General features: G+C 45.6%; 1 protein-coding gene across 8 annotated transcripts in view; it reads left to right on the top strand.

Annotated features, from left to right (window-relative positions):
- CADPS (calcium dependent secretion activator) overlaps positions 1 to 25,231 on the top strand; it is a 196,737-nt gene that overhangs the window by 87,738 nt on the left and 83,768 nt on the right. For all 8 annotated transcript variants that reach the window (XM_068693992.1, XM_068693991.1, XM_068693997.1 and 5 more), the window contains exons 7-11: positions 800 to 911; positions 5,320 to 5,459; positions 7,704 to 7,770; positions 15,925 to 16,033; positions 16,876 to 17,088. In XM_068693992.1, the coding sequence (XP_068550093.1) occupies positions 800 to 911; positions 5,320 to 5,459; positions 7,704 to 7,770; positions 15,925 to 16,033; positions 16,876 to 17,088 (641 nt within the window). The remainder of the gene's footprint in view (positions 1 to 799; positions 912 to 5,319; positions 5,460 to 7,703; positions 7,771 to 15,924; positions 16,034 to 16,875; positions 17,089 to 25,231) is intronic.

A 25,231-nucleotide genomic window follows, 5' to 3' on the forward strand; every position in this document is an offset into this window, starting at 1 on the left:
CCAAGGAACTGCGGGCTGCTAACATCTTCCTCTCGTACTGCTGCTTGAGGCAAATAGCCTGAAGTGTACCAGACTTTTCAGGAATGGTCCTTGGTTGCTCTAGTTTGCCTTACCCTGTGGGTCATTCAGCTTCCATAGCACTGCTTTCCAAGCCACGGTACCAGCCAGGGGCATAACTCGTGGAGTGCAAATAGTGGATGGCATTTCCAGTTCATTGTGGGGCTGCAGAGGTGGACATTTCCTGGCCACTGCCATCCCACCCCCAAGGAGCTGGTGTCCTGCTCTGCAGACCCACCTAATCAGGCTTACTCCAGACACTGTGGCTTGAACCTCAACCTGGGCTGGAGGACCAGGTTGGGACTCAGAAGAAGACTCAGGTTAATTGTGGGGTTTCTTTAGGGAAAGCAAGCCTCACTATAAACCTGGAAAGGAGAGGTTAACTAGCCAGGAGAAAAGCAGAGGCACGAGCGATCGCAGATGTCCTAGGTGCAGGTGTTCTCGATCCTCGGATTCTGCTGTAACTACACAGGCTGTCACTGCCAGAGATGTATTGTTCTTTCCTTCTAAATAAGTTCCCTTAAATTTGGTTTCATGCTGCTCCCAAATATCCTCTTTTCTCCCCAAAGAGACATCATGGTTTTTCCAAACATCTGTCCTGCATTTCCCTAAGAAGATAATTAATGCCCTTGTCACTCAGCCCAGCCTGTGCCAGGCACGACATTTTCTGTTAACCATTGCTCACCCGAGCAGTAGCGCTGCTGGGCTGCTGCTGGAGCTGAGCATGTCTCTGTCTTTGCAGCTGGGGCACCCAAGGAGACTTCACGACAACACACGCGCTTCCTGCAGTGAAGGTGAAGCTGTTCACGGAGAGCACGGGCGTGCTGGCGCTGGAGGACAAAGAGCTTGGGAGGGTAAGGAGATTTGGAGTGCAGTAATTTTTCCTTCTGGCCCTGCTTTTCTAGAGAAATCTCTCCTGTACGGAAATATCTTTGGAGCACAACGTGCTCTGCTTTTTTGCCAAGCTTCAGGAGAGAAAGAAAGCAAGCTCTGCACTGCTGGAAAGTAATGCACCTCGCATGCTGTCTTTGTTGTTAGTTTTTAATGGCAGCATTTCAGCTGGCTGTGCCTGCACTGAGCAAAGGCAGAGGATCTTGTGTGCGATATTGGCAGTCCGGAAAGCTTTAGAAGTTGCTTACGGAAATGGACATTCCTGAGGCAGAAAAGGGGATTATGCTGAAGCAAAAAGAGAGGATTTAAGTTTGGCAGGAGTGTGTTAAGCTGCTCTCATATCTGCTGAACAGCCAGTGCACGGCTTGAGCATTTGAAAGCGCTGACAGCAGTTCTCATGGCAAAAAGCTTGAAATCCTGGCTCCCCCAGGAACTGTGGCTGAGCCATGGCTTCGGTGGGGCTGGGCTAGGGAGTAAAATGGGGGTTTCCACTGCCCCTAGCAGTGGTGTTAATAGCAAAGAGCTCAGATTGCCCTGGGACCAGCATCAGAGCCAACCTTCCTGCCCCATACCAGGCCCTGGAGCTAGTGACCCTCCAGGACTGAAGCCCACAGCTCCACAAATCTGTGGGCAGCAGTTTTCTGGGGCACTAGGACACTTCAGCTTATCTCCCTGGACTTCTGCATCCTGCAGCTGTCTTAGCCCCAAGCTCTCTGCCAGGCCTTCCTCAGCTCTCTCAACAAGGGAGGCCCCCTCAGTGGCCTGGGCTGGTGTCCCCAGCAGCATCTGGGAGCCTGTACAACCCATGCAGAGTGCAGCCTTTTAATCCTACCAAGGAAGAAAAGCCCCAGTCCAGAGACATCCCGCAAACTGGGTATGCAAAGCTGGGAGCTCTGGCAGAAACCACACCAAGCCTGATATGGGTTTCCCAGGGCTGGCATCACGAAGGAGGCTTCACAGCCACCTTGTGGCTTCATAACATTATCGAAGAGACCAGGAACAAGCAAAATGAAGAGCAAAAGATGTTTAATCAGCAAGGGAGTAGATAGCAGATCTGTCCTTCTGAACTGCATGGTGAAGACCCCAAGAAGTGCAAGCGTGATATTTCCAGTTACGGACTAACCTTTTGTTGGGATGTTTCGTGCTGACCCTGCAGTCCATAGCTTTTTGGGCCTTGACACAGAAGAGTCTTTCTCTGTAAAACAAAGTTTGTCCTAATTAACATGATTTTTTAACTCATGTTGTTGATGCAAATGCCAAACATCCTTTTAGGTCCTACTGAGTTGTTGATCTAATTTATATCTTTATGGTGGAGAGTACCACAGGTGTTTTTGTCTCATATAATTTGCATTAGTTTTGACTGTTTGTCTTTTCACATTCACGTAAATCCTTTGTTCTTGCACTCGAGAGAGAGAAAAGCAGAGCTACCCCTCCTTTCCTCATCTCAGTTTTCTCTTCAAAGAGAGTCACAGCCCCTCCAGACTTCCCTCATGCACAGCACGATCCTGCCTTTCTCCCCGTCCCGTTTCTTTTTCCAAAGGAGGGTGACCCCACCAGGCTGCAGCACTCCAGCCACAGGCCTCCCTTTGCTTTGCGGCACAGCATCATAATATTTTCAGGATTATTTTCAAACCCACATTCTTCAAACAGCCCGGTACCTCCCTTTATCCACCGCAGCACGCTGAGCGGGGCTTTTCACCCAGCCGTCCTCAATGCCATTCAGGCCTTTTTCCCCCGAGTGCTTACGCTGGCTGGAGGACCCACTTGCTTTGTAGGCCTTGTTCCCGCTGGCAGCCGTGAGCAGCGCTGACTTTGCTGCTCCGGGGAAGCAATTAGCCCCGTGCCTTGTTCTGAGGAAGATGTCAGGCCCCAACGCAACCCCCCTGGCCCTGAGATGCCGAAGAGCTGGCCGTGCCAACGCGCTCGGATTCTCCGCGGGGAGCCATCACCCAGGGTAAGCTCCTGAAACCCCAAGGAATGCGGGCCAGCAGCAGCGGGCACGGGGCAACCATTTCCTCTGGCCAGCCGCCAGCGGCGCTTTGAGGCGGCCGAACTTCAAAGGGACGCTCGGGGTGCCCGGAGCGGCCGAGATGCCGCGTGTCCGATCGGGCCGCATCGGGATTCCTTTTTAACGAGATAAAGAAATCAGGAGTGTGTTAAGCCCCTGATTTAGCTGTTCAAATAGGCGCAAACCTGTATGCGGAGAGAGGAGAGAAGCAAGGCTCCGAGGAGAGTTTCTACACAAAACCAGCCCATGCTTAGCCGCCCTTTTGAGAAGCAGCTTTGTGCGCTGCCAGGCGCGCACAATGCTCACTTTCTATTGCAAGTGTTGAGCTGGCAGCCGGCCGGCGCTCCTCATTGCACCACTTGTGTCAAAGGGAGAGCTGGAAATCGCTCCCAAGCCCCAAACTGCTGGACGGGCAGCTGAAGCCATGGGAATCCATCCTGGCCCTATTGAGGCCAGTGGCAAAGTGCCCGTGGACTTCAGCCAAGCCAAGGCTTCATCCACCAAGAGCAAGGAGGGGAAGAGCCATGAATTACAACGGCACCGCACAAAGTTTATGCGCCTTTTGATGAAAAAGAGTTAGAAATCAAAGTAAAGAGTATCCCAAACACCCTGAGTGGTTGCTGCCTCGCAGAGAGATGAGGTTTAATGCAAGGCCATGGTCTGTGTGCTTGCCCGGCCTGCCTTGCAGTGGGGATGCCTGTATGATGCCCAGAGCCTGGGCATCCAACTTCAGCTGCCACTTCTCTAACAACACCCCGTGAAGAAAAGAAGCAAGAAGGACTTGCTTCTTTTCTTCAGGTTTTACTTAAATACAGTTTTTTTTTCCAGGAGTTAGAGGCCAGCATTGCCCAGTTAATCCAGCTAACTAGTAACAGGCTCCTGCCAGAGAAAGCACGAATGTATTCCAATAAGATGTGTTAAACAATGTTGATGAGTAAGGACAAACTCCAAAATCTACTCATGTTAACCTCAGGCCTTGGAGGAGACAATGAAATAATTTTTTAAATCATTTATCAGAGGGTAATAGTGTCAAGAATATTTTGGTGGCAGGAAAAAAAAAAAACTAACTACTTTGTTGACTCTGCAGTGAAGTTGAGTATCTGGATATAACATTATAGCCTGGCTGGCGTTTGGCAGGAGCACGGAGCGATGGAAGCACAGCAAATAACAAGGATGAATGCTGCCATTTGTAAAAGAGCGTGCTTGCGTAAAGGTTAATGGATTTAAAGGAGATTCATCTCACTGCAGGACAGTGGAGACTAATAAATTTGCTCCAGGCAAAGTCACCTCTGAGAGTGAAGGTGTTGGAAGAGGAATGGGCATAGGCGGGAGAGGGCATCATTCTGGTGTGAAGACAGTTAAAGCTCTGCTGTGCTTTCCTTCACACATGGACACACGTCCCACATCCCAGGGGTAAGCCACATCAGAGGACACATGAGGAAGGACGAGGAGAAAACTGGGAATGCTGTGTAGTTCTCGAAGAATATTCTGTGGCTCGCTGGCTGAGGGGGATGCCCTGCTTTGGGGGGTAATGAGTGAGAGGAAAAGCACAGCTATGATCGGAAGGGATTACTTGCCTCTTGGAGCCTTTTAGTTTCTTTGATTTGCCAGGCACTTCCATTGGTATTCATCTGCACAGTTCCAATGAAGTCACTGCTGTCGCATTGATTTATCCCAGCTGGAGACCGCCCCATCATTTCCTCTCGGCACAAAATGGAAGTAGAAAGTCCTGCAATGACCACTGTCGTGATATGTGATGCACATTTGATCTGTTGTTGCAGTGCAGACAAACCGACCAAACTACAGTGCTGCCTACTGCAGACCAGTAAGCAAAAAATCCGATCATCTGATCTACAAAAGGTAGCAATTGATGAACCATTTTAGGTAAAATTTTGTGAAGCCTTGAAACAATACACTTCAGATGGAAATGTCAGGAAGCCTAGCAGCTGACAGTATGGCTCTGACAGTGGAGTATTGTAGGGGGTAACCTCAGCAAAAACTTGTTGCTGGTTTGCTCATCAGATCGCTCCACCATCACTTCTAAGCTGGTTTACCTGCACAGCTGCAAGCTCGTTTATTGTTCTCTTTCCTTAAATGACTGCAAGATGGGAACTGATAATGCAGTTCTGTTCTGCACAAGCCCATGAACAGCAGCACAGCAGATAGAGGAGCCAGAGAATATATGAACTCATGTCAAAATAATAAGCTGAACTAAACAATAAAGAAAAGCTAATCTCAGTGATGTGTGTAGTCATTTCCACACTGACTTCTAGGAGGAAGGTAGCTCATCTGCTGTGCTTTTGTTACCCAGTAAAACCCACTTTATGAACAATTTTTAATGTTGTTGATTTTGACGCTTGCAGGTTGTTCTCCACCCTACTCCCAACAGCCCAAAGCAATCAGAGTGGCACAAAATGACAGTTTCGAAAAACTGCCCGGATCAGGATCTGAAGATCAAGCTTGCTGTACGAATGGATAAACCTCAAAACATGAAGCACTCTGGGTAAGTGTCTTGATCCGAACTCAATTTGTTTTGCATGTGCATTAGAAAAATTCTCTTTTTTTAAGATTCTGCAAGAGGAATTCTATTTTTTTCTCAAGATCACAGGAGGTCGAAAGAAATTTAAATATAGAATCAGCATTAGTTCAGTCATTTATAATGCATTTTCCATATTCTTAGCTAGTCTTTTTAATGCATGTCAGTCAAACAATTTAAATTTTAAACAGCATTCCCCAGGAAATTGCTGGGTTGTTTTCTTCCTGTAAGGAAATAAGAAGCAAACTGCCTGCCTCCCTTATTGATAGGTTGGTATAATTTCCTAAATTATTCTGTGTTTCCCTGCATTGACTTCTCAGAACTAAAAAGTCAGTGCACCTTCCGCTTGAAATAAACTCCAAAGTGATCATCATTATTTATACAGAGATGCACAGTACAACTGAACAGCAGTTGCCTGCAGCAGGTCAAGAGAGTGTAAGTAGGACTAATGAAGTGGGATGTTAAAAGGGAAACCTCTCCCTTCCATATGTCAGTATCAGAGGATTTGGGGCCAGGGGATCCCGAACTGCCTCCCCTGGCCTCCCTCTTCATTCCACGCAGGGGCAGAAGACGTTGTTACATTGCAGAGCAGAAAGGAAATTTTGAAATTCAGGATTATGTAATTCCTGTGCACTTTAACTTGTCCTGAGTTGGCCAAAAGGGAATCATTCCTATATTTTCCTGGTGCCCAAAAGCAAACACTGATATACGCTTTTCACTGGTAATGCAATTACAAATTAGATCATCCTTGGGAAGATCTAGCTAATGCCATTGGCAAGGCTTTTCTCTGTTTACTCTTCAGAGCTGAGGATGTGATAAAAAATAGAAACTATCTAGGAAAGTCACTGCTTTGATTAACTCTTTCTCCAGTGTGTTTTTGGTGCTATAAAAGTAACTACTTCATTTTTGCTTTCAGAATGTTTTGTTAGGTTCAATCCATTATTAGATGGATTAAAACACTCATCTTTCTTTTAGTTCCTTTTCCTCATCTTCCTGTCTTTTCTGCTAATGAGATCAGAGTCAGGAGCCAGATTTGGCCAGTTTAATTTTTCCACTGTGAACACAGGCACCAAAAGCAAAAAAGAACAGTTCACCTGTTATACCTATTTCTTTGACCACATCTAATAGCAATAGGGCTGAGCACTCCTGACTTTTCTCATACTGTTTTCAACTAACATTTAATTAACAAGATGGTGCTGAAAACTACATGGGTTGTGCTATTAGCTTGCTTTTGTAACTGAAGTTATTTTTCTGCTGGGTTTAGTGGCAATAGTAAGACAGACAATTATTTCCCTGTTCTTGAACTCTAAGCCAAGGACTCAGTGCCCACATTAGCACAATACTTGGAGTTTTGTGGCTTGAACATTCACTAAGACTATGTACATATGTTGGATCTCTTCCTGCATAAAAAACACTAGCATAACCAAAAAGGAATTGTTTTTCTATTTATTGAGCCAGAACCAAAGTAATTATAATGATACATAAAACGTATTAGTGTTGAACAATGTCTTTGTAATTACTATTACTCTGGTGCTGCTGCTGTTTTTGCCAGTGTTTGTATTACAGTGTCACAGCAGCTGCTTCATCACAGAGATTAAATGCTAATTTTGACATTAATTTTGAAAGTTAATTCTTCCTTTGTAAAACACAGTAAATTCCCTCCTCCTTAGAAATTATTCAGTTTGCTCGTAGCCAAGCGATTTCAAGGAATTCATCTTCAGCTGTTCAGCGAAGTGACCTGCTTTAGTCAGTCTGCTGTGTGCTGGGGTCCTTGGCGCTGGTTTTGCTGCAGTAAGGTGCCCTCTGTTTGACACCTCCCCTCAGCCAAATGGTTTTGTGAAGGCTTAAAGCAACACTTGGGCTTCCTTCACTCAATTCTTCCGTTGCAAATGTATTCTGCGCCCATCTGACCACATAGTGGCTATTCACTGGCATTAAAGGGCTTCTGAATTCTGAGCAAGCTGTAAGAGACAAAAAAGAACAGAAAAATAATACTGTGTAACATCAAGACTCTGGGAGTTTTTTATGTCTCTTTCTGTACAGGTTATTCGTTCAGGCTAGAAGTAAACACACTCAGTAATGCTGCCAAGCTTGAGAGTCTTGTAATTACTCCTGCTTCTGCATTAACTTCAGTTTCGAGCTATAAAGAAAAGATACCGTAAACAACATCTTGTCACTTGTGTACTGAATTCACCGATTCTTTTCTTCTAGATATTTATGGGCCATTGGTAAAAACGTTTGGAAGAGATGGAAGAAACGCTTCTTTGTCCTGGTCCAGGTAACAGATTTAACTAGAAGTGATCTTAAATTACAACAAGAAATAGTTAATTCTTATTTGTTATTTGTTTATCCTGATCATTTTCACTGCTGAGTAACTGATGCAGAACTGTGTTTCAGCACAGGTTCTTTGTTAATTCATAGATCTTTTTTCTCTTAAATATGTACATCTCAAGGATAGCTCAGCTGCAGTCTCTAGCTAGTTTCCTGATGCAACGCAACACTCAGTGAAATGGAGAATCAATTTTAGTGAGAAATTTAGTGACGTGAGGAGGAAATTATGTCTTGGCTGGAGGTACTTGGGTGTGAATGCTCTCCTTTGAGCCTCCAGGTAAAATTTCAAGTCCCTTGAAGTCTACAGAAGTTTCATCATTGTCTACGACAGAAGTCAGTATTTCATTCTTGATGGTTATCTTGTCCTCATACTCATACACTCATTGCTGCCTCTCATTGTCTGCAGCTGTCATTGATCATTTTGCAATGTCTTTCTCCCTTTTTCCTCTCTTCTCATTTTTTTTGGATTTTGTTTTTTTTTCTGTTTGTTTGTTTTTTCACTTTCTTCCCTCCCGGTTCTAGTATACCTGTATATTTGACCCTGGTTAATAACTTCAGGTAAACAGGCAAAAGATGTCTTATACGAGCTAAAAGGATCTGGTCAGTGCTTGGCATGTTGGATCTTCCTTCACCTTCCAAAGGGCAGCTGAAAGCACTGCGTAAATGACAGAAGTGTGGGGTCCTGGTTTGGGTGGCTCTGTCTTCACAGCAGCCTGATAAACAACCCACAGGGTATTCTGGGGTCCTTTTCTCCCTCCCTTCTATCTGAGTTCCCCAGGGTGTGTTGTTTCCAAGTACATGAAATGAAAACTTTGTGCGGGGTCCTGGGTGCAAGTACCACTGAGGTGGAATAATGTGGGATCTGTGCATAAGATCAGGGAAGGTGCAAACCAGATGCAGGACCAGATGGTCCTGAACCACCTGGTGCAAACTGGGGAGTTTGGCTGGAGTTAGTTTTAACTCCAAGTTCAGTTGTCTCAGTAGGAAGCTCAATTGTGGTTTCTCCATCACTGCTGGCTTCCGTAGCCCTAATCCATGTGGCAGATAAGGAAATCCATCCTGGGGTGGCAAAAGGGATGTGTAACTGCATGACCCACACAAACAGAAGCCTGCTTGGACCGACCAGCTGCGTACCTAGTGCAACAACCAAGTTCAATCAGCAGGGCCAGTTGAAGTGCTTGCTTTGTACTCCAGGTGGGGTAGGGATGGCCTCAAAAGTGAGGGAGTTAGGGTAAAGAGCCACAGGAGATGCCTTTATCTGCCCAGGAAGTATATTTGCATTGAGGTAAAAATTGTGGGTGTGGGGTTGTTGTAATCCATTCCCAGCGACACCTGGTTTGCAAATGGTCCCCCTGCAGGGACCAGCTAGGTCCTGGGTGGGTGCTTGGCACCTCGTAGGGGAACCCAACATCTCTCAGGGCTAGGCTGCTGGAAGGGGATCCCAAAGAGCCAGCAGAAGCCATAATTTAGGAGGAGCCTTTGGGGAGTGTTGTACAATGACCCTGTTCTTGTGCAGGAGCTGAGGGATTGCTTGTCTTTATTAAGGTCTGTGCTGAAGTTAAAAGTGCTGTGACAGTGTGTGATCACCTGTAAAGCAGCTGGTATGGCTTGTACCTGGGAGATAACTCATGTCCTGTAAAACAGGCTCTCAGGGCCTTTTCCCTGTGAACAGGGTTCTCCAGGACAGGGCCCTTCTTCAGAGAGGGCCTGTGTGTGACAGGACAAATAGCTTCTCCCATAAATAAATATATCAGTACTCCCGTGTGCGAGGGTTTGCAGGTTTGGGCATTAATCCCCACGTCTCTCTCAGGAGCCTTTTGTCCAGCCTTTCTGTGGGGCTGCAGTTACAGCTCTCATTTTTAGCTGCCATATATTTCTCAGCTTGCAGTGAAATTTAACTGCTCAGTTATTCCATGTTTTCTCCTGTTACTAGGTCTGTATTCGTCAGTTGGCATATACGAGCAGAATTTGGCCAGGAAAGCAGTTCATTTGAATAAGATGAGCAGACTTTTGCCCCCAGAGAGTCTCTGTAGCCCACCTCAGAAATTCCAGCTGCCGCTGCAGCTTCTCTGTTATGTTACCGTTTGCTCAACATTTGGTGCAATGTAAAGTGTTCTGCCGTACATCAAATATAAACAAGAAACACTCTCTATGCAGTCCCTCAGATGTAGTTTGAGCATATTGAACATGTCAGCAGGCAATAAAGATGGAATAAAAATACTTTGCTGTCCGTATGTTTGTCATTTGCTTTTCATGCAATGCAAAGGATGGGTGCTGATATGAACAGGGATTGGCAGCAAAGGTGTTGATGTCCAGAATGCTCTGAACTCTGCCGAAGCACAGACAGGGAATAACCCTGGCAGGAAGGTGAGCTGGCTTACTTACAGAAAGAATGGGTGAGGAGCAGCCTGCGTTTCAGGAGCTCAGGCATCAACACCAGGCTCCTGCTGGCACCAGAGCCAAGAGTTAGATCCCATAGAGTCCCTGTGGGATGTTGTGGTCTGTGCGTGACACAGCCAAGAGGACAGGGACCTAAGTCTGGATGAATAAATGTTTCCTTTCTCATCCCTTATCTCTGTCCCTTACCTGTAGCATCTTCTGCTGCAGCTCCACCTCCTCTCCCCTCCCTTGTGGAGTAACCACATCCTGCAGGTCCCATGTCCTCTCCTGCCCCACTTTCCCCGTTTCAGGTGGAGGCAGCTGGTCCAGCCTCGGTTCCTTCAGTGCTGTGCAGTGGTGTCTTGTGCCAGAGGTTAAGAGATTCACGGTAATAAATGCTCAGACTCTTCCTAGCCATCTAAACAAGGCTCAAAGGTGCCAAGCTGCATAGGCGGCACCGTGGAGGAAGGTGTTGATGGCAGTTTGGCTCTTTTCTGTCAGCGATGCCTCGCCGGGATGAACGGGGGCTTTGCACACGTACATGGAAAAAGGAGCTCTATGGGGAGCGTTCCCACTGCGACTTGGCTTCCGTAAGCCCTGGAGAGAAGGGGAAAGGAGCAATAACTCACTTGTAATTTGGGTGGAATAATCCCTCGCACCTTCTGTGTCTGTGTAGCTGCGAAGGCAGCACAGGAGATGGTTTGTTTGGGTGTAGTGGGTGAGAGCAGTTCCTTTGTGCCACTGCTGGAGCTGGGCCCTACCTCTTCAGCACATGCCTTGCTGGGTGGGCTTCATTCGCCCCCCCGGTGAGGGTGGGCAGCACGGAGCAGCTTGCAGAGCCGGTGCATGCGCTCCTCCAGCCTGCACCCATGCGACGGAGGGGATAGTTTCCTCTTTCGAATGAATCGCAGTCCTCTCTGCACGCTGCCCACCCTTCTCGTAGACACCCTTTGAGATGAGCAGCAGAAGAGCAGAATACTGATTAGATGTAAATTACATGGCAGAGACTCGTTACTTGCCTAATTTTAAATCCTGAGATATGCAGCGTGAAAGCGATGGCAGAATATGGCCCTGAGCTTGGATGGAAATGGTCCGCAGCATCGCAAGTGAGGAAAATGCTTCGTAAAGGCAGCAGTCATGCCAGTGGCGGTGGTAAGCGAAAGCAGTGGGACAATTTAGGGCAGCGTTCTCTGTGACTGGTTAGGAAAGAAAATGTGCATCCAGCACAGATGTTACGATTGTTTCCTGAGTTGCTGCCTGAGCACAAGATACAATTTTCAGCCAGTTTGTCAATTGGACCCTCGATCACACGAAAGCTGGGATTTCTGGGAGCTGACAGAGCCTGTATTAATTCTTTGCAAGGTCTAATGTCCTCTGCTGGCAACAACACTACTGCTGCTTTTGGTGGGCTTGCCAGCTTTGCAATAGGAAATCTTTAATGATTCTTGAGGGCAAATGAATTAATTACATTGAGATTTCAGACTGAATCTGTTTTACTCTTGTCATAACCCCATTTCTGTGCTCTGGCAGCATATGGGAAGTAACACTCCATGGTACCTGGATGACATGTCTGCTGAGTAGCTTGAAGCAGTTTTCAGCTGATTGTGTCTGATGGTGTTTGCAGAATGCTGTTGGAAGCAGCTCAGCTCTCTGCAGATTAGAACCAGTTGCAGTGTCTTCGCCCGGATCTATTGTTCTGGTGACAGACTCCCTGCACTCATTATAATTTAGACTAATGGTGACAGCTCCTGCTTTTAGCAAAACGCAGCTGACTTGGGATAAAATGAAATGAAGTAAGTACTCAGTAACTCCAAATAACCAGCAGAACAGGAAAATAATTTGGCAGAATTGCAGTATGCTTCACCAGCAGTCCTAGATGGTGGTCCTCAGGTGAAGGTGAATGACCCGTAGTGGTCCCCATAATCTTATTAAATCATGTTTTCAGTAAGACCCTCGCTGAGAACTGGATGTAGGTGGTGATTCCTGAGAAACCCTTGGGTGTTGATGATACAAAACATTTGGGAACTGCTGGTTAAACAGCCACACAGCTGGTTACACCTGGCTGAAGCAGATCCTGCTGTCCCGTCTGCATGGGGCGAGCTGCTGTAGAGTGCACAGCTTCCCATCCTGCAGACCTGCCCGAGGACAAAACACGCACCCCTCCCGCTTGGAGGCTAGGACAACTGCTATGTGCAATTGTTTAGGGATGAACGGATGTGCTGAGATGCGAAAACTGTTGTTTTCACATTTGTTTCTTTAAGCCAGATCATTTCCTCTGCTCATTTGTGTCAGTAAAGGGCTCGGGAGGCAACATACAGCTGCAACCAGAGGACAAGAGCCTCCCATCAAAGTGGAAAGCTGTATTACAACTGGCAGTATCTTAGCACAGTTTCTCTCCCTTGGGACAAAATGCATGCTGTTAATCTAGGAAAGGTCCATTTAAGAATTTAACCCAAGCGGGGCGGTGTTATGTCAACACGGGGAAAGGGGGAAGCGAATGACTGAGCTGTGTGGTGCTCGCAGTGCGAGGGATGACGACAATTAACAGGTCTGAGCAGGATTCTCGGGCACGTGGTGCTGGCTAGGGCAGGAGTACTTGGTGGAAAAATGGGGATGAAGTCAGTACTGGTTAATACATATCTACTGTATGCATTAATCAGTCGGGTTATATAGCCGGTGACAGAATATGGTCAAATGCCAAGAAAGTCAGATCTAATTTAGCAGTCTGGGAATAGTGAACTTTGGCATTTGTCTCCAGCTGTCTGTTTCCCCTTTTCTCAATTTCTTTGTCTTTTTCTTTTTTTTTTTTTCCCACTTTGTTCCTTCTGTTCTTCTGTCTCAAATTACTCTTCAAAGCATTTTCCCTTTTTTTGTAAGGAACCAGCCAGGGCAGCCTTGGATTGTTTCCCTTCTCTTAGTTTCGTTCAGTTCAGCTTCCCTAGATGCTCCTTTCCTGGCCCTCATCTAGTCCCTGGATGAAATCCCAGTTGCTGTGAGAGTTTGTCCCTCCCTGGGCAGAGATTTCTCCTCTGTCTCCCTTCGGTTTCCTCTCTACCCGTGTTTTTTTCAATTACTCAAACCATTCATCTCGCCCATCCCATCTGCTCGCTCTCATACTCAGCTATGGTTCAGTGTGAACTCAGCAGGCTGTAAGATTAATTTCTGCTATTAACTGTTTCACTTGTCTGGCCACTTCTAAGCTGCTGCCGAAGGCAGGCTCTGTAACGCGCGGTATTTTAGGGGACTGATGAGAGGCAAGCTGCAATCTCCACTTGACCCTGCAGCGCTGCTCAGCAGCAAAGCGAGATGGGGACGTACTTCCTAGGATCTCATTTTGTAGGATTTTTCGTTAACATCACTCAGAAATGGACAGAGCCACATCTCACTGGTAGCCAGGGCATCAGTTTGTTTCTGACCCCAAGCAGTAAAGCTCTAGGCTGCAAGATGTGGCATGGCAGCCCTTGAAGCTGCTAGCTCGAGTTGTTTCGGTGCGGGCACTCTGCGTGGCAGAACTGGCTCCTTTTCCAGAGGACAGCAGCAGCAAACAGCTGGCTCCTCCCTCCAGCCTGATCCAAGCCTACTGCCAGGCTCGTGAGCTTGGGCAACCTGGGGCTTGGGCTTTGGGCTCAAGCTGCGTTAGTGGAGCAGAAGTTGGACGTGATCCCAGAGGAGCCCTGACTCCACACATGTTGTAGACTGGCCTGTAGGTCTCTGTTGGAGATTTCTTGTAGTAATGATGTAGACCAGCTTCTTCCAAGGAAACCAGGTGAATGCTAGCAGGAGAGGGCAGCTTGCTTTGCACCTATCCCAGCGTGGCTCTGCCAGTCTTCCATCGACATCTCTCTTCTGTAACTTTTAGCATGAGAGGTGATAGCTTTGAAAAGCCTGTGTGTGTTTTTGTCCATTATGGTTGTGCTGGTCTGGTTGCCTTATTGACAGAGATGAATAGTATTTTCTGGGTCCAAAAATGAGATTTGTACGTGAGGAGGAGCTGGAAATCCAGACCTCATCTTCAGAGCTAGAGCAGAAGAAGCTGACCTATTGAAAGGACTTTACCTGTTGCTAAAAGTTGACAGGATTAAAAAAGCATTACTTGTATCAATGTTTTCCATCAATGTCAGCGTAGATTAGCAGTGAATGGTTTCAGGAATTGAATTTATCTTGCAGTCCCTGAAGTTCAGGCTGTCTAACGCAGAGAAACCAAACCCCTGCCATTCAGAGGAAAGCAGCAGGAGCCTGTCGTAAATAAAACTCATTCAGGAGTTTGTCCAGGAGATGGCAGCAATACACTGCGAGTCTGACTGACTGAGCAGGAGTCGCCTGAACGTTGTGCTGAGGGGCACTAGGTTATTTTTAGATTTCTTCCCGTTAATCTTTTTAATTTTCGTGTTGCCGGCACGAGGGTACGCACGCAGGGTTCAGAGCACGCGATGTGCAGCGGTGTGCTCCTGCTGTTGGCCCGCTACGTGTCAGTCCTTCAGCCGAGCTGGTAGCTCTGAGGAAGATGCAAGATGCTGAAAGCATCACTTTCAGTCCTACTCCCACAGACGTGTTAATGATAGGGTTTATTCTTAGGTGGTTTCTGGAGCTGTTCCTGGAGGAAGGCACGGCACAGGCAGGGGCTGCTGAGAGCAGGCTGGCAGCTAGCGGAGGCCCGTAGAGGGCAGCAAGATACCGAGCGGCGGCTGGGGATGCTGAGCCAATAGACGGCTCCCCCGATTTAAATAAATGACATTTTATTAGCGATAGATGCCACCAAAATATATGCTGGATGTGTATTTATAACAGAACGGTTCCTCTGGAGTTTGGAGGCAAAATCCCCCAGCTGCTTGCTTGGTGCAGAGGGAGCAGCTGCTCACGTGAAGCCCATCTTTCAGGATCTTTCCCGACTCCCAAAAAATGACGAGTATGATCCTCTGCCACCCACCAGAGTTTTAAAGACCCCCTCGGAAGCCAAAGTTTCCTCCAGAGGTCAAGAAGATGTCCACCCTAATAAAATTACGTAAGGCGTCCGAGATGTGACACAACCTTCCCGAAGTCACTTGAAATCATTTGACAGTAAATTCCCCCCGTGAGTTCCTAGCCTGGAGCACGGAGAATCCTCTCCTCCCCTCTCTCTCCTCTTCTCTCCTCTCCGGCCGGGCTCCTCGCCGCCCATCCAGATCGCGGGGAGCGCGAGCGGGGCCTTGATGCGGGCTGATGGCCTCCCGACGGCGATGGGAGGGCCTGGCAGAAACCCCGCAGCCCAGTCGGCTTCCGTCAAGAGCTTGACATTGAATGCGTCGTGTCATGCAGATGGTACCTCAGAGGAGTGAGAGCTGCCATTTACAGCACTGATGACAACAACTGCCGAGATCAGTGGGATCTTAAGATTGCTTTAATATGACTGGCACCTAGCAATTTAGCTCGCATTGTTTGTGACAGGGTGTCACTCTTGCACTTGTCTGGGGATGAGTGATAGAGTTTTTTAAAGCGTGGCGCTCCCTCGTCGGGAGGAAATTAAACCCCTGTATGCACCGATGCGGGGAATTAGGTGCCTGCCTCGGCAGGGGATGGTAAGAGAGTGCTTTGAGAAAGCGTGGTAAAAGTTTAGTGTGTCTCATCAGCAATGACCACTGAAATGACCCCACACCCCCCAGTCCCCATAAACCACGTTCGTGAGCAGCTCGGATTGCCTTGCCGTGGTCACCCGGTGCCATCTTAGCTTTGTGATTTCCTTCAGGTTAGTCAATATACGTTTGCTATGTGCAGCTACCGGGAGAAAAAAGCCGAACCTCAAGAGCTGCTGCAGCTCGACGGATACACTGTGGACTACACCGACCCGCAGCCAGGTAGGGCGGCCGGCCGCTTGCTGCCGCTCGCGGCGCTGAACGCAGCTCCCCAGCTGGGATCCTCCCTCCCTGCTTGCAGCTGAACTGCGATCAGCATTTATTGTAAATATGTTTGTGTTTAGACTGATCATTAGCTATGCATGACTTTCCTATAAATAGATGGAAGGAGTTGCACAAGAGGAGGGGAAGACTCGTCTTTTCTGGGGAGCCCAAGTGAATTAGATGCGTACATCCCAGTGCAATTTGGCTGGGAACTGAACGCACAGATTGAGTGATAATCCCAACCTCTGCCTCCAGATTATATTTCTAAATAAAAGGTTAGCAGCTATGCCTGTCCATTCTGTAGAAAATATTTATAGGACCAACCCAGCATTTTTGGCTGTCCTGTTTTCCCTATGGTAGATGCATGTAAGGGGAAGGGGCAGGAAGGCCCCTGGTACCTGGAGGTACCTGCTTGTGTACATGGTGCTGGGACACTTCTTCAAGTGGAGGAGCACCATGTTTCTGTTATTTCATTGGAGCAACACTGAGTGTGTTGATCCTCCCCATGTCCTGGATAATGGTGTCCCCCAGAGGAGATGACGATAGATGTAATAGGTTTGCGGTCAAGATCTTGATTCCAGCTTTATTCTGATAGTGGGGAGATGGGAAGAAGGGCGCTGAATTGGGGCAGAGATGGAAACAAGCACCCAGCCAAGCAGCTTTTGTGCAGGGCAAGCCCTGGGTTCGCCGGCGGGCACCCAGAGCGGTGGGGCTGTGGGTGGCCGGCGAATGCCCATTGCCAGCCTAAAGTCTGTGGAAATTTGGTGCCACTTTCAAAACCTGCCTTCCTCTCCTGGCAGGTTTGGAAGGCGGCAGAGCATTCTTCAACGCCGTGAAGGAAGGAGACACGGTGATTTTTGCAAGTGACGATGAGCAGGACCGCATCCTGTGGGTCCAAGCCATGTACCGAGCCACTGGGCAGTCTCACAAACCTGTGCCGCCTACCCAAGTGCAAAAGCTAAATGCTAAAGGAGGAAATGTTCCCCAGCTAGACGCCCCAATCTCTCAATTTTGTAAGTAACTAAGTTCTCTTAGAGGGCAGAAGTCTTTGATGGAAAGATTTTCTGCATTGATATAAATCAATATTCACGCACGTGTTTTTGATTCCAAAACAGTTCTTTTTCATTATCATTAAGCTGCTTTTTACATCAGTGGATCCAGAACCAGTTAATGTGTGTGTTTAACAAAACCAAGCCCAATAAAACAAAATTCCTTGGGAAATTATCAATGATTATTTGAAAGTGCAATACTTGATAAAGAAGAGACTCGGATCTGAGAGCCCAAGACCCCACTTGCTTTCTGCAGACACCCGTTTTACCCCACACAATAAACTGCAGACCGAGATCAGAGCAATTCATTAGTGCCATTAGTTGTCTATCAAATGTATCACGTGCTCAGAACTACAGGTGCAAATCTCGCAAGTATGAAATGCGCACAAAAAAAAGAGGTCTACTGTTGAATATTCAACTGTAGGAAAACATATGGTATTTTTAACAGGTTGCTTTGCAGGCCAGTTAGATGTGAATTTAAAGCAATCATCTTTTAAGTTGTAGTTATGCAGCATGTCCTGTGCAGTTATACCCAGTTCTGTTAATTTCAAATTTAGACCAATTTCTTTTGTCTTGAAAATGTAGTATTCTCTTTGCTCATTTTTTTTTGATGGTACCTTGATAGCACATCTCAAATCCCTTTGTGGTGTAACATACAGCACTTCTTGTTCATTTCAGCAAAAGTGAGGAATTAGTATGATAAAATAGAACTAAAATAAGGAAAAGTGCAAATATTAGTACATTCTAATTAGATCAGATTTAAACAGTTAAAATAGTCTCTAGGAGGCTGTTACGATTCTTAATCCCTTGTTATAAGGAACCCAGAAAATCTACCCCTGACTTACAAATATTAAAGCATCTTTTTATAGGTTTAACTTATTCATGTCAATATTTTTCATAATAACAATGCAAGACATACATCTGTACAATCAATTTTACAGCAGAAAACAGCTGTTTGCCCTTTTTGTGTGTGTGTCCTCCACATGCCTGCTTATTTTGGACTCCTGTCTGCCCTGCGTTGCTGCTGCTGTGAATGAGGATGTAGCATGATGCAGCTTGGTAGACACATAGGCAGTATTTCCATTTCAGTGCCCCTCATCCTGTTCATCCCATTCAAGTAACTGGTTTGGGGGGGGGGGCAAAAGGTGTAAAGGATTGGGATCTGGGGGGAAGAACGCCTCTCAGAAAGCCAAGATGGGAGGTAGGCATGGGCTTCCTACAAGTGGGTTGTGTTTACCTCTACCCAAAATGTTGAGTCAAAAAGTTGTAGGAAATACCAGGCACTTTGTGCTGGAGTTTATGGAGTTTTCATTTTGCCAGACCCATATGTGGGGTCTCCTGGCTGAAGAGAGGAGTCCTCTTTCCCAGACACATGGTAATTGCCTGGCAGCACCCGCAGCAAAAAAGCCCGCCAGGATTTGGGGGAAGGACAGGAGGTTCTCAGGGCCATGAGGTGTTGTCACCCTGCACAGCCAAGTGCTGTGTGAGTGAGGAGAGCCAAACCCAAACTTAGGTTCCCTGGGAGATTTCACCCCTGGACCTGCAGGACATCTGGGGGTCAGGATCTGACCTGTTTCCCTCACTCGATAGCAGCTCCAAATCCAGATCATTCAGCCTCTTCATTGCCTCTTTCCATCAGCAATGTGTCTTCCTCACAAGCTGGGTGGCTTCAGGCTCCCCTTTTTGCTGGGAAGCCCTTCCAGCTGTGTTGTGCCAAAGCGTGGAAACCACTCAGCTCCTCACTCTGGTCATGACTTGCTTCTTCAGCATCCCCCAGGCCGTACAAATAATGTGTTTGTTCCTCAGTATTCCTTCCTCCTCCTGCCTGGGATCAGGATCCCTGTGGAACCTCTTGGTGCACCAAGTCTTCATCCTGCAGGAGAAGGAAGGATGCATGCCGCAGTCTCCCTTCATCTCAACAGCAAGGCCTGCTCGTTTTTCATATTTTAATGTATGTATGCAGCGATACTCATTGAAAAAAGTCATTGGGCACAGCAGTTTAATAAGAAGCAGCAGAAGTGAATCATGCATGCCACACATGATGGCTTATCACGAGTCTTAAATACACAAATACACATCTCAGCTCCTTCAGTCTTGAAATTCAATCTTATCAAGTATTGCATTTTTAAAGGGTCTTGGTTTGTTACTGTTTTTTGTTGGTTTTGTTTTTTGTTTTTGTTTTCTTTAAATTATTTTTATTTTTCGACCTGCAGAAAGGTAAGGACTTTTGCAAGACATTTCGTTTATCTTTATACGTGTCATATTTTTGTGCTTATTAGAGGCTGTGGTAAATGAAGGATTTGCAAAGAAGTAAATGTTAAGCAGTTTGATGAGTAACCGTCGTCCTAGCATTCATGTTGTAGCAGTCCGAGATGGCACATGCGCATGCATGCACATGCAGAGAAAATCCAGCCTTCCACTCCTGTAAGGGAGCTGTCTGTTAAACAAACTTGAGAAGAACATATTTTGCTGTTTGAGAAACCTGGGAGCAATAGTGAATTCATGAGGTTCCCGCCTCGTTTGAATTAGTAAACACAAACTCAGAGCACTGCTGAAATTCTCATCAGGCATCCGGTAGCAACACTTGTCTTGGAAGTAAGCAGACAGCTCCGAACAAGGGTGGAATTTATTTTATTTGCGTTTGAAGTACTGAAAAAATAGATCCTGCTATTCATTAATTTTTGTATGACTACAGTCCTTTTTATGTGGGTGAACAATCCCTGTTAGAGTGAAAAGTTTTGCTTTTTTATTTTGCTACAATTTGAAAGAAAAAATCCATTACCGCAAAGTTGTGCTTTTCTCCAATATTTGCATTATAAAAGAAAAAAAAAAAACTGTTCTTGTTTACTGTTGAAATCATGCACAGTATTATGGTCAATAATGCTGCCAATACATACTACACCTTTTGGCAATATTTAAGCTTCATAAAAGTGGTCACTTGTCTGAAAGCACCAATCTTTGTTCGTTCTGTGTTAGTGATGCATTGAACAAAATTCCCAAACATGCTCAACATTCATTTTTTTTTGAAACCGTTTTCTTTTTAACATTGAAGATTGGTCAGTAATTGTCTTACCTATCACTTGTGGTTATATTTCATTTTTAATGTCTGTTTATATTTAATGACCATATGCACCATATACAAAGAGTTGGTTGTTTTGCGAATTTGTAATGATTTGTTCCCCCATAATAAGTAGCTAGGTTTATTGAGCTTCATAAGAAATTTTTCAGCTGTGTTTTATTTTTGGTTGGTTTGGTTTTCTTTAAGTTTCTTTTTCATTCTTTGCTTGAACCCAAATATTTAGCTGCTAGGTTAGGGCTCCTGTCTGCTTTCCTGAGCCTTGTTGCTAGTCTTTATGTTATTCTGGTTTGTTCCTTCTTACCCTGCTAACTTCTAGCTGGACTCAAGGGTAAGTGCTTCCCTGTAGCTAGCACAGCTCAGATAATCAGACTAGATTATCTGACATATGCAATGTGCTTTTTCTTCTCTTAAATCTTTCTCATGTTTAGATTTTGTAGTACAAACTTTCCATGTTATTTTCCTGAATTTAGGTTTGAAATGTAAGTTTCCATACTGAAATTAGGATGCATGTGATGTTTGCATAATTGCCTTCTCTCCCTGGCTTTCACATTGGCATCAAGTGATCCTCTTAGTAAAGCCAATCATTAACATTTCTATTTTTCATTCCGAGATGTAAATATCAATTAACATCACAATAAAACTGTAAATAATACCTTCTTTTGTTTCATGGAATTTACATCTAGTTGACTGCTTACTGCCTGAAAACAGATCATTTTGCACTCTCACAATTTCCTTTCCTTCCGTTCCGATGCCAAGCTTGGTGCAGCGCACCAGCGTGCGGGGCTAACCACGGACTCCTCAAAGCCTAGCAAGGTAGGGCAGGAGGCCCGACGAGGTCTAGACAAGGTGCAGGACTCCGCAGAAGCCAAAAAATGCCCCTCCGCCTGCACGCATGCATTGTGAGAGCAAGCCTGAGTCACCCAGGTTTGGTAGTTTCCTCTCACGTCAACACAGCAGGGGATGATTTTGGCAGCGAAATACGTCAGGCACGGAGGGGCTGCTGCTGCTCCCCCAGATAATTGTAAAAACATCTTTTATTCGGGGTCTCAGCCACCAATCCAAGCAACATTTGCTAAAGGATAAGGCAGAGGAATTATTATTTTGTCCTGTATCGTTACCTTTACCTACTGGGACACCTGCTTTCAAAAAGCTAAAAGCACAAACTCGTGCTGTAAAAGAGCTTCCCTTTAGTCTTTGTTCAGGCGTAAACACATACTTAAATACACAAATCCTCTATTGGTGCCAAAAGCTTGCTTCTCTAATACCTGGTGAGTGCCTGCTTTCCTTAGGAGGGAATAGCATCAGTGGGTCATGAGAGCTGGCAAATATGTATCCAGAGTATCTGAATGCAATTATGAGAAGGAACAGGTGGTGTCATCCCTCCTGGCCATCAATCGAGACTCCTTTTTTTCTCCTTTCGCCTTTTGTTTCTTTTTCTTCTTTTTTTTTTTTCTGTGTGTGAGTATGTGCGTGTGTGTAACTATACCCCTGGGTAGCAGGCAGAATTCCTTCTCAGCAGACACTTCCTTTTTTCTTTCTTTTTTCTTTTCCTAAATGTTTGGATTTCCAAAGAGGATTCTTACCAGACTTTACCGCAAAAAGTTTAATTTGATGGAAATACAGATTTTTGCCACTTTGAAAGAAAGAAAGAAAGAGTGAACGAATGAATGAACTTGGGTCTGGCAACATTACATGTATTTGCACTACAATGCATTGCTATCCTGTTAGATTTTTTTATTGTTTTTGTGCTTTAATTGCTTTATTTTTGTTAGATAGATAGAGATATCATGAGAACGCTGCTGTGTCTTCTGTATTGTCAACTTGCAGAGGCTTCATTGCAGGAATGCAGAATTAAAATGTTACTTCAGTTCTCACACAACTTGCATGAATTTGAAATATAGCCTGTAAATCACTTCAACATGCTGTAAGAAGCATGGGGCTCTAACTTATGAAATATAAATTCACAGGGTTCCACAGTCATCCAATTCAAAATATTTTTAAATAGTTATAAAAAAGCTGCAAAACAATGCTCTCTATTATAAATAGCTGTTCTAAAAATGTGCTTTTAACTTACTACACGAGGAATTATATAAGTGCGTAGTACAAATTCTTATTCATTTAACTACCAAACGTCAGGTAACGTAGGTTTCAGTTCAGTGCACAGCGTGTCTGGTGATGCACAGGGAAATTCTTAACCGTTTCTTAAAAGTGCAACTCGAGCAGGAAGGAATTGGTTTGCAGCAGGGGAAAAGCAATAAAACAAAGGAACAAGCAGCCGATTAAATCTCAAGCTACCTTCTAAGACGGAACAAAATGAAAGAGGAGGCCGTAGGCACCCAGCTGAGGGGCGAGCTGAGCCGGCTGAGAGCCGGGGCTGCTGGCAGGGCGGCGCTGGGATGCAGCTCCCCGCGATGCAGCTCCCCGTGATGCTGCTCGCCGCGATGCCGCTCGCTGCGCTGTGCGCAGGGGGCGCAGCCTGGGACACGCACGGTCCCCTTTCGGCCGTGGCAGTGCCACGGTGCACCCGAGGAGGGGACGGGTAAGTCACCAGCCATCATTGCCAGCAGCTCGCTCGTAAGCAACGCTCTTGGCATGTTGAAGCCCGGTGCATTATCTTTCCCCCAGAACACCGCTATCTGCTCGTAAAGCCTCTCGCTCCACACGGCCAAACAAAACAAGGTTCCAGGCTCTTCCCCTCCGAATGTCTTTCACAAGTTGCAGCCCGAGCGTGTAGCTAGCCCTGCGCAGGCAGCCAGAGCACGAGGGGACCTCACCGCCCCTTAGAGCACCCACTCGAGGGTGGGCATGCCGCCGCCCCTTGCCCCCGGGACGGGAGAACTTCTCCCACTTGCCCGACCATGCCAGTGAAGACTTTTCTAGACGTATCTGTAAATGAATAGCTGCCATCAATCATTGTCATTCCTTTATTTCATGTCTCCTGATGAGGTTGACTAGTGTCATTGTTTGTTACTGTCCAAACCACATCTTCATTCTTGTAATGTCAAGCAGATATGACAAGCACACATTTTCCAGATGAGTAAGATACAAAGTCACCTTTTAATTTACACTTGTTTGGTTTTGGTTTTAGTTTTTGTTTTGTTTTGTTTTTTGTTTTAATAAACAAACATGTCGTAAAATTTACTGGATTTTTAAGTTGCCTTTGGTACTAAAAGTCATTCATTAACGAAAAGAAAGAAATCTGGAGTAAAAAATTCTTACAATAAAATGACTACCTACAGCCTTTTATAACAAGAATTCTTTTATGGAGCTTGTCCCCCAACATTAACTTCATCACTCGCAGAGCAAAATCTGCCAAAATTATTACTCTAGCCAAAGAAATGCAGAGAGCAGTGAAATACATTTAAAAAACAAACTAGCAAACAAACAGACAAAAAAACAAGAATGAGATATTTGACCGTTTTGTCTCTTCCTTTTTAAACAACAGCTAGATAAAGAGGAAGAGAGAACATAGGACAAAATGGTGGGACAGTCCTTTGTTGTTCATTGTTGTTGTTGTTGTTGTTGCAGTCTTTGTGTTCCCGACACTGGCAAACCTTGAAGGGTCTGATTTCAAACACTTGCACAGGGTGCGTGTTTGGCGGAGGGCTAGTTAATGGAGTCAGTGGAAAACGCAAACTGGATAAAGATGAACAAAATGAAAAAGGCAGTAGTTAAGAGCAGACAATAATGTAAGCCCCCGAGTGTTGCACAAAAGGCCGGAGTCTGTAGTTTTCAAGAAGAAAGGTTTGTGGAGTCTGTGCTGCCAATTTACCTCTCCTCGCAGCCTCCCTTCTGAGACCACCATCGAACACCTTTCAGCTGCACTTGTGTGCAGCTTGTCTAAATATGTAAGATAACTTCTGGAGGCCTGCAGCAGCATTTTGTCTGGGGCCTGAACAAAGAAGCACCAGCTAGCTTGGCACGGCACCTTGGAAAGGGATTGTAAGTTACTGGAGCATCATATAACTTTCTTTCTTTGGTCTCTCCTTTCTTTTTGACTGGAATAACAGAACAGGGTCAAAAAAGCAGCTGTATTTGACTGAAACAATTAATTTAAAGTACTTACAAATTAGCTGTACAGTTTGGGTACGAATATTAGCCACTCACACTTTGTACTTTATTTAAAATATCATGAGACTGGGCAAACCATTTTGAAAGAGGACAATTACAGATAAAATTTTATATGCAGATGTCAGGATTATTTTAAATCACAGATCAGCTGTCTGGAGTGGAGGAACAATATATTTAGATCTATCCTTGTCTTTTTGTGTTTTCTAGGAAGCTTAATGTTTTTGGTACCTAAATTGATACCTATTTTTGGTACCTAATTTGGTACCTATTTGATATTTAAATTTCATTTTTAAAAGTGAGTCCCTTAGAAAAATCAAAATGCAAAAATAAATTACAAATTATGTGTTTATCTTCTAATAATTAAGAGAAGCTAAGTTTAGTGTAGTGCTGTCCTTTTTTAACCTTCTCCTAGCTATTCTTAAGAATTTTAAGCCTCTAGACCAGTGCAGGTGTGACATTGAAGAGAAATACATGTGTGTGTCATCGTCCTGTGGAGACAGCTCTAGTTCCAGCCACGCCTGGTTTATCCCAGTTGATTTGGAGACACGGGATCTGTGGCACTGGGCCGGTGTGGGGGGAACTGCAGCTGTTTGTCTTCCTTTTCATGTCAGAAAACCACACTTTAAATCACCAACTGAGCAGAGTTCTTGCTCATATTTCCTTGAAAAGCATTTTGGTCTTGCAGGCTCATGCGGTGCCATGCCCGCTTTCTCCCTCTTCTGTGGTTGTTCTGAGATGGGGAGGTTTGGGGAAATGGGTTTCCAGCAGGCACCCAACACGGTGATGCCCACAAGTAAAATTTCCCCTGAGCGTGGGCAGTTGTGAAGGCCAGTCAAGTGCTCTGCCAGTTCTTAGCAATTGCCAGAAATTTTCCATGCTCCTGCCCTGAGCAGAGAGATTTTAGCAAGCACAAGCCAGAGCCTCTGCTCCACCAGCACCACAGAGCTTCGGCCTACT

Source organism: Anas acuta, chromosome 11 (assembly GCF_963932015.1).
Source record: "Anas acuta chromosome 11, bAnaAcu1.1, whole genome shotgun sequence".
NCBI lineage: Eukaryota > Metazoa > Chordata > Aves > Anseriformes > Anatidae > Anas > Anas acuta.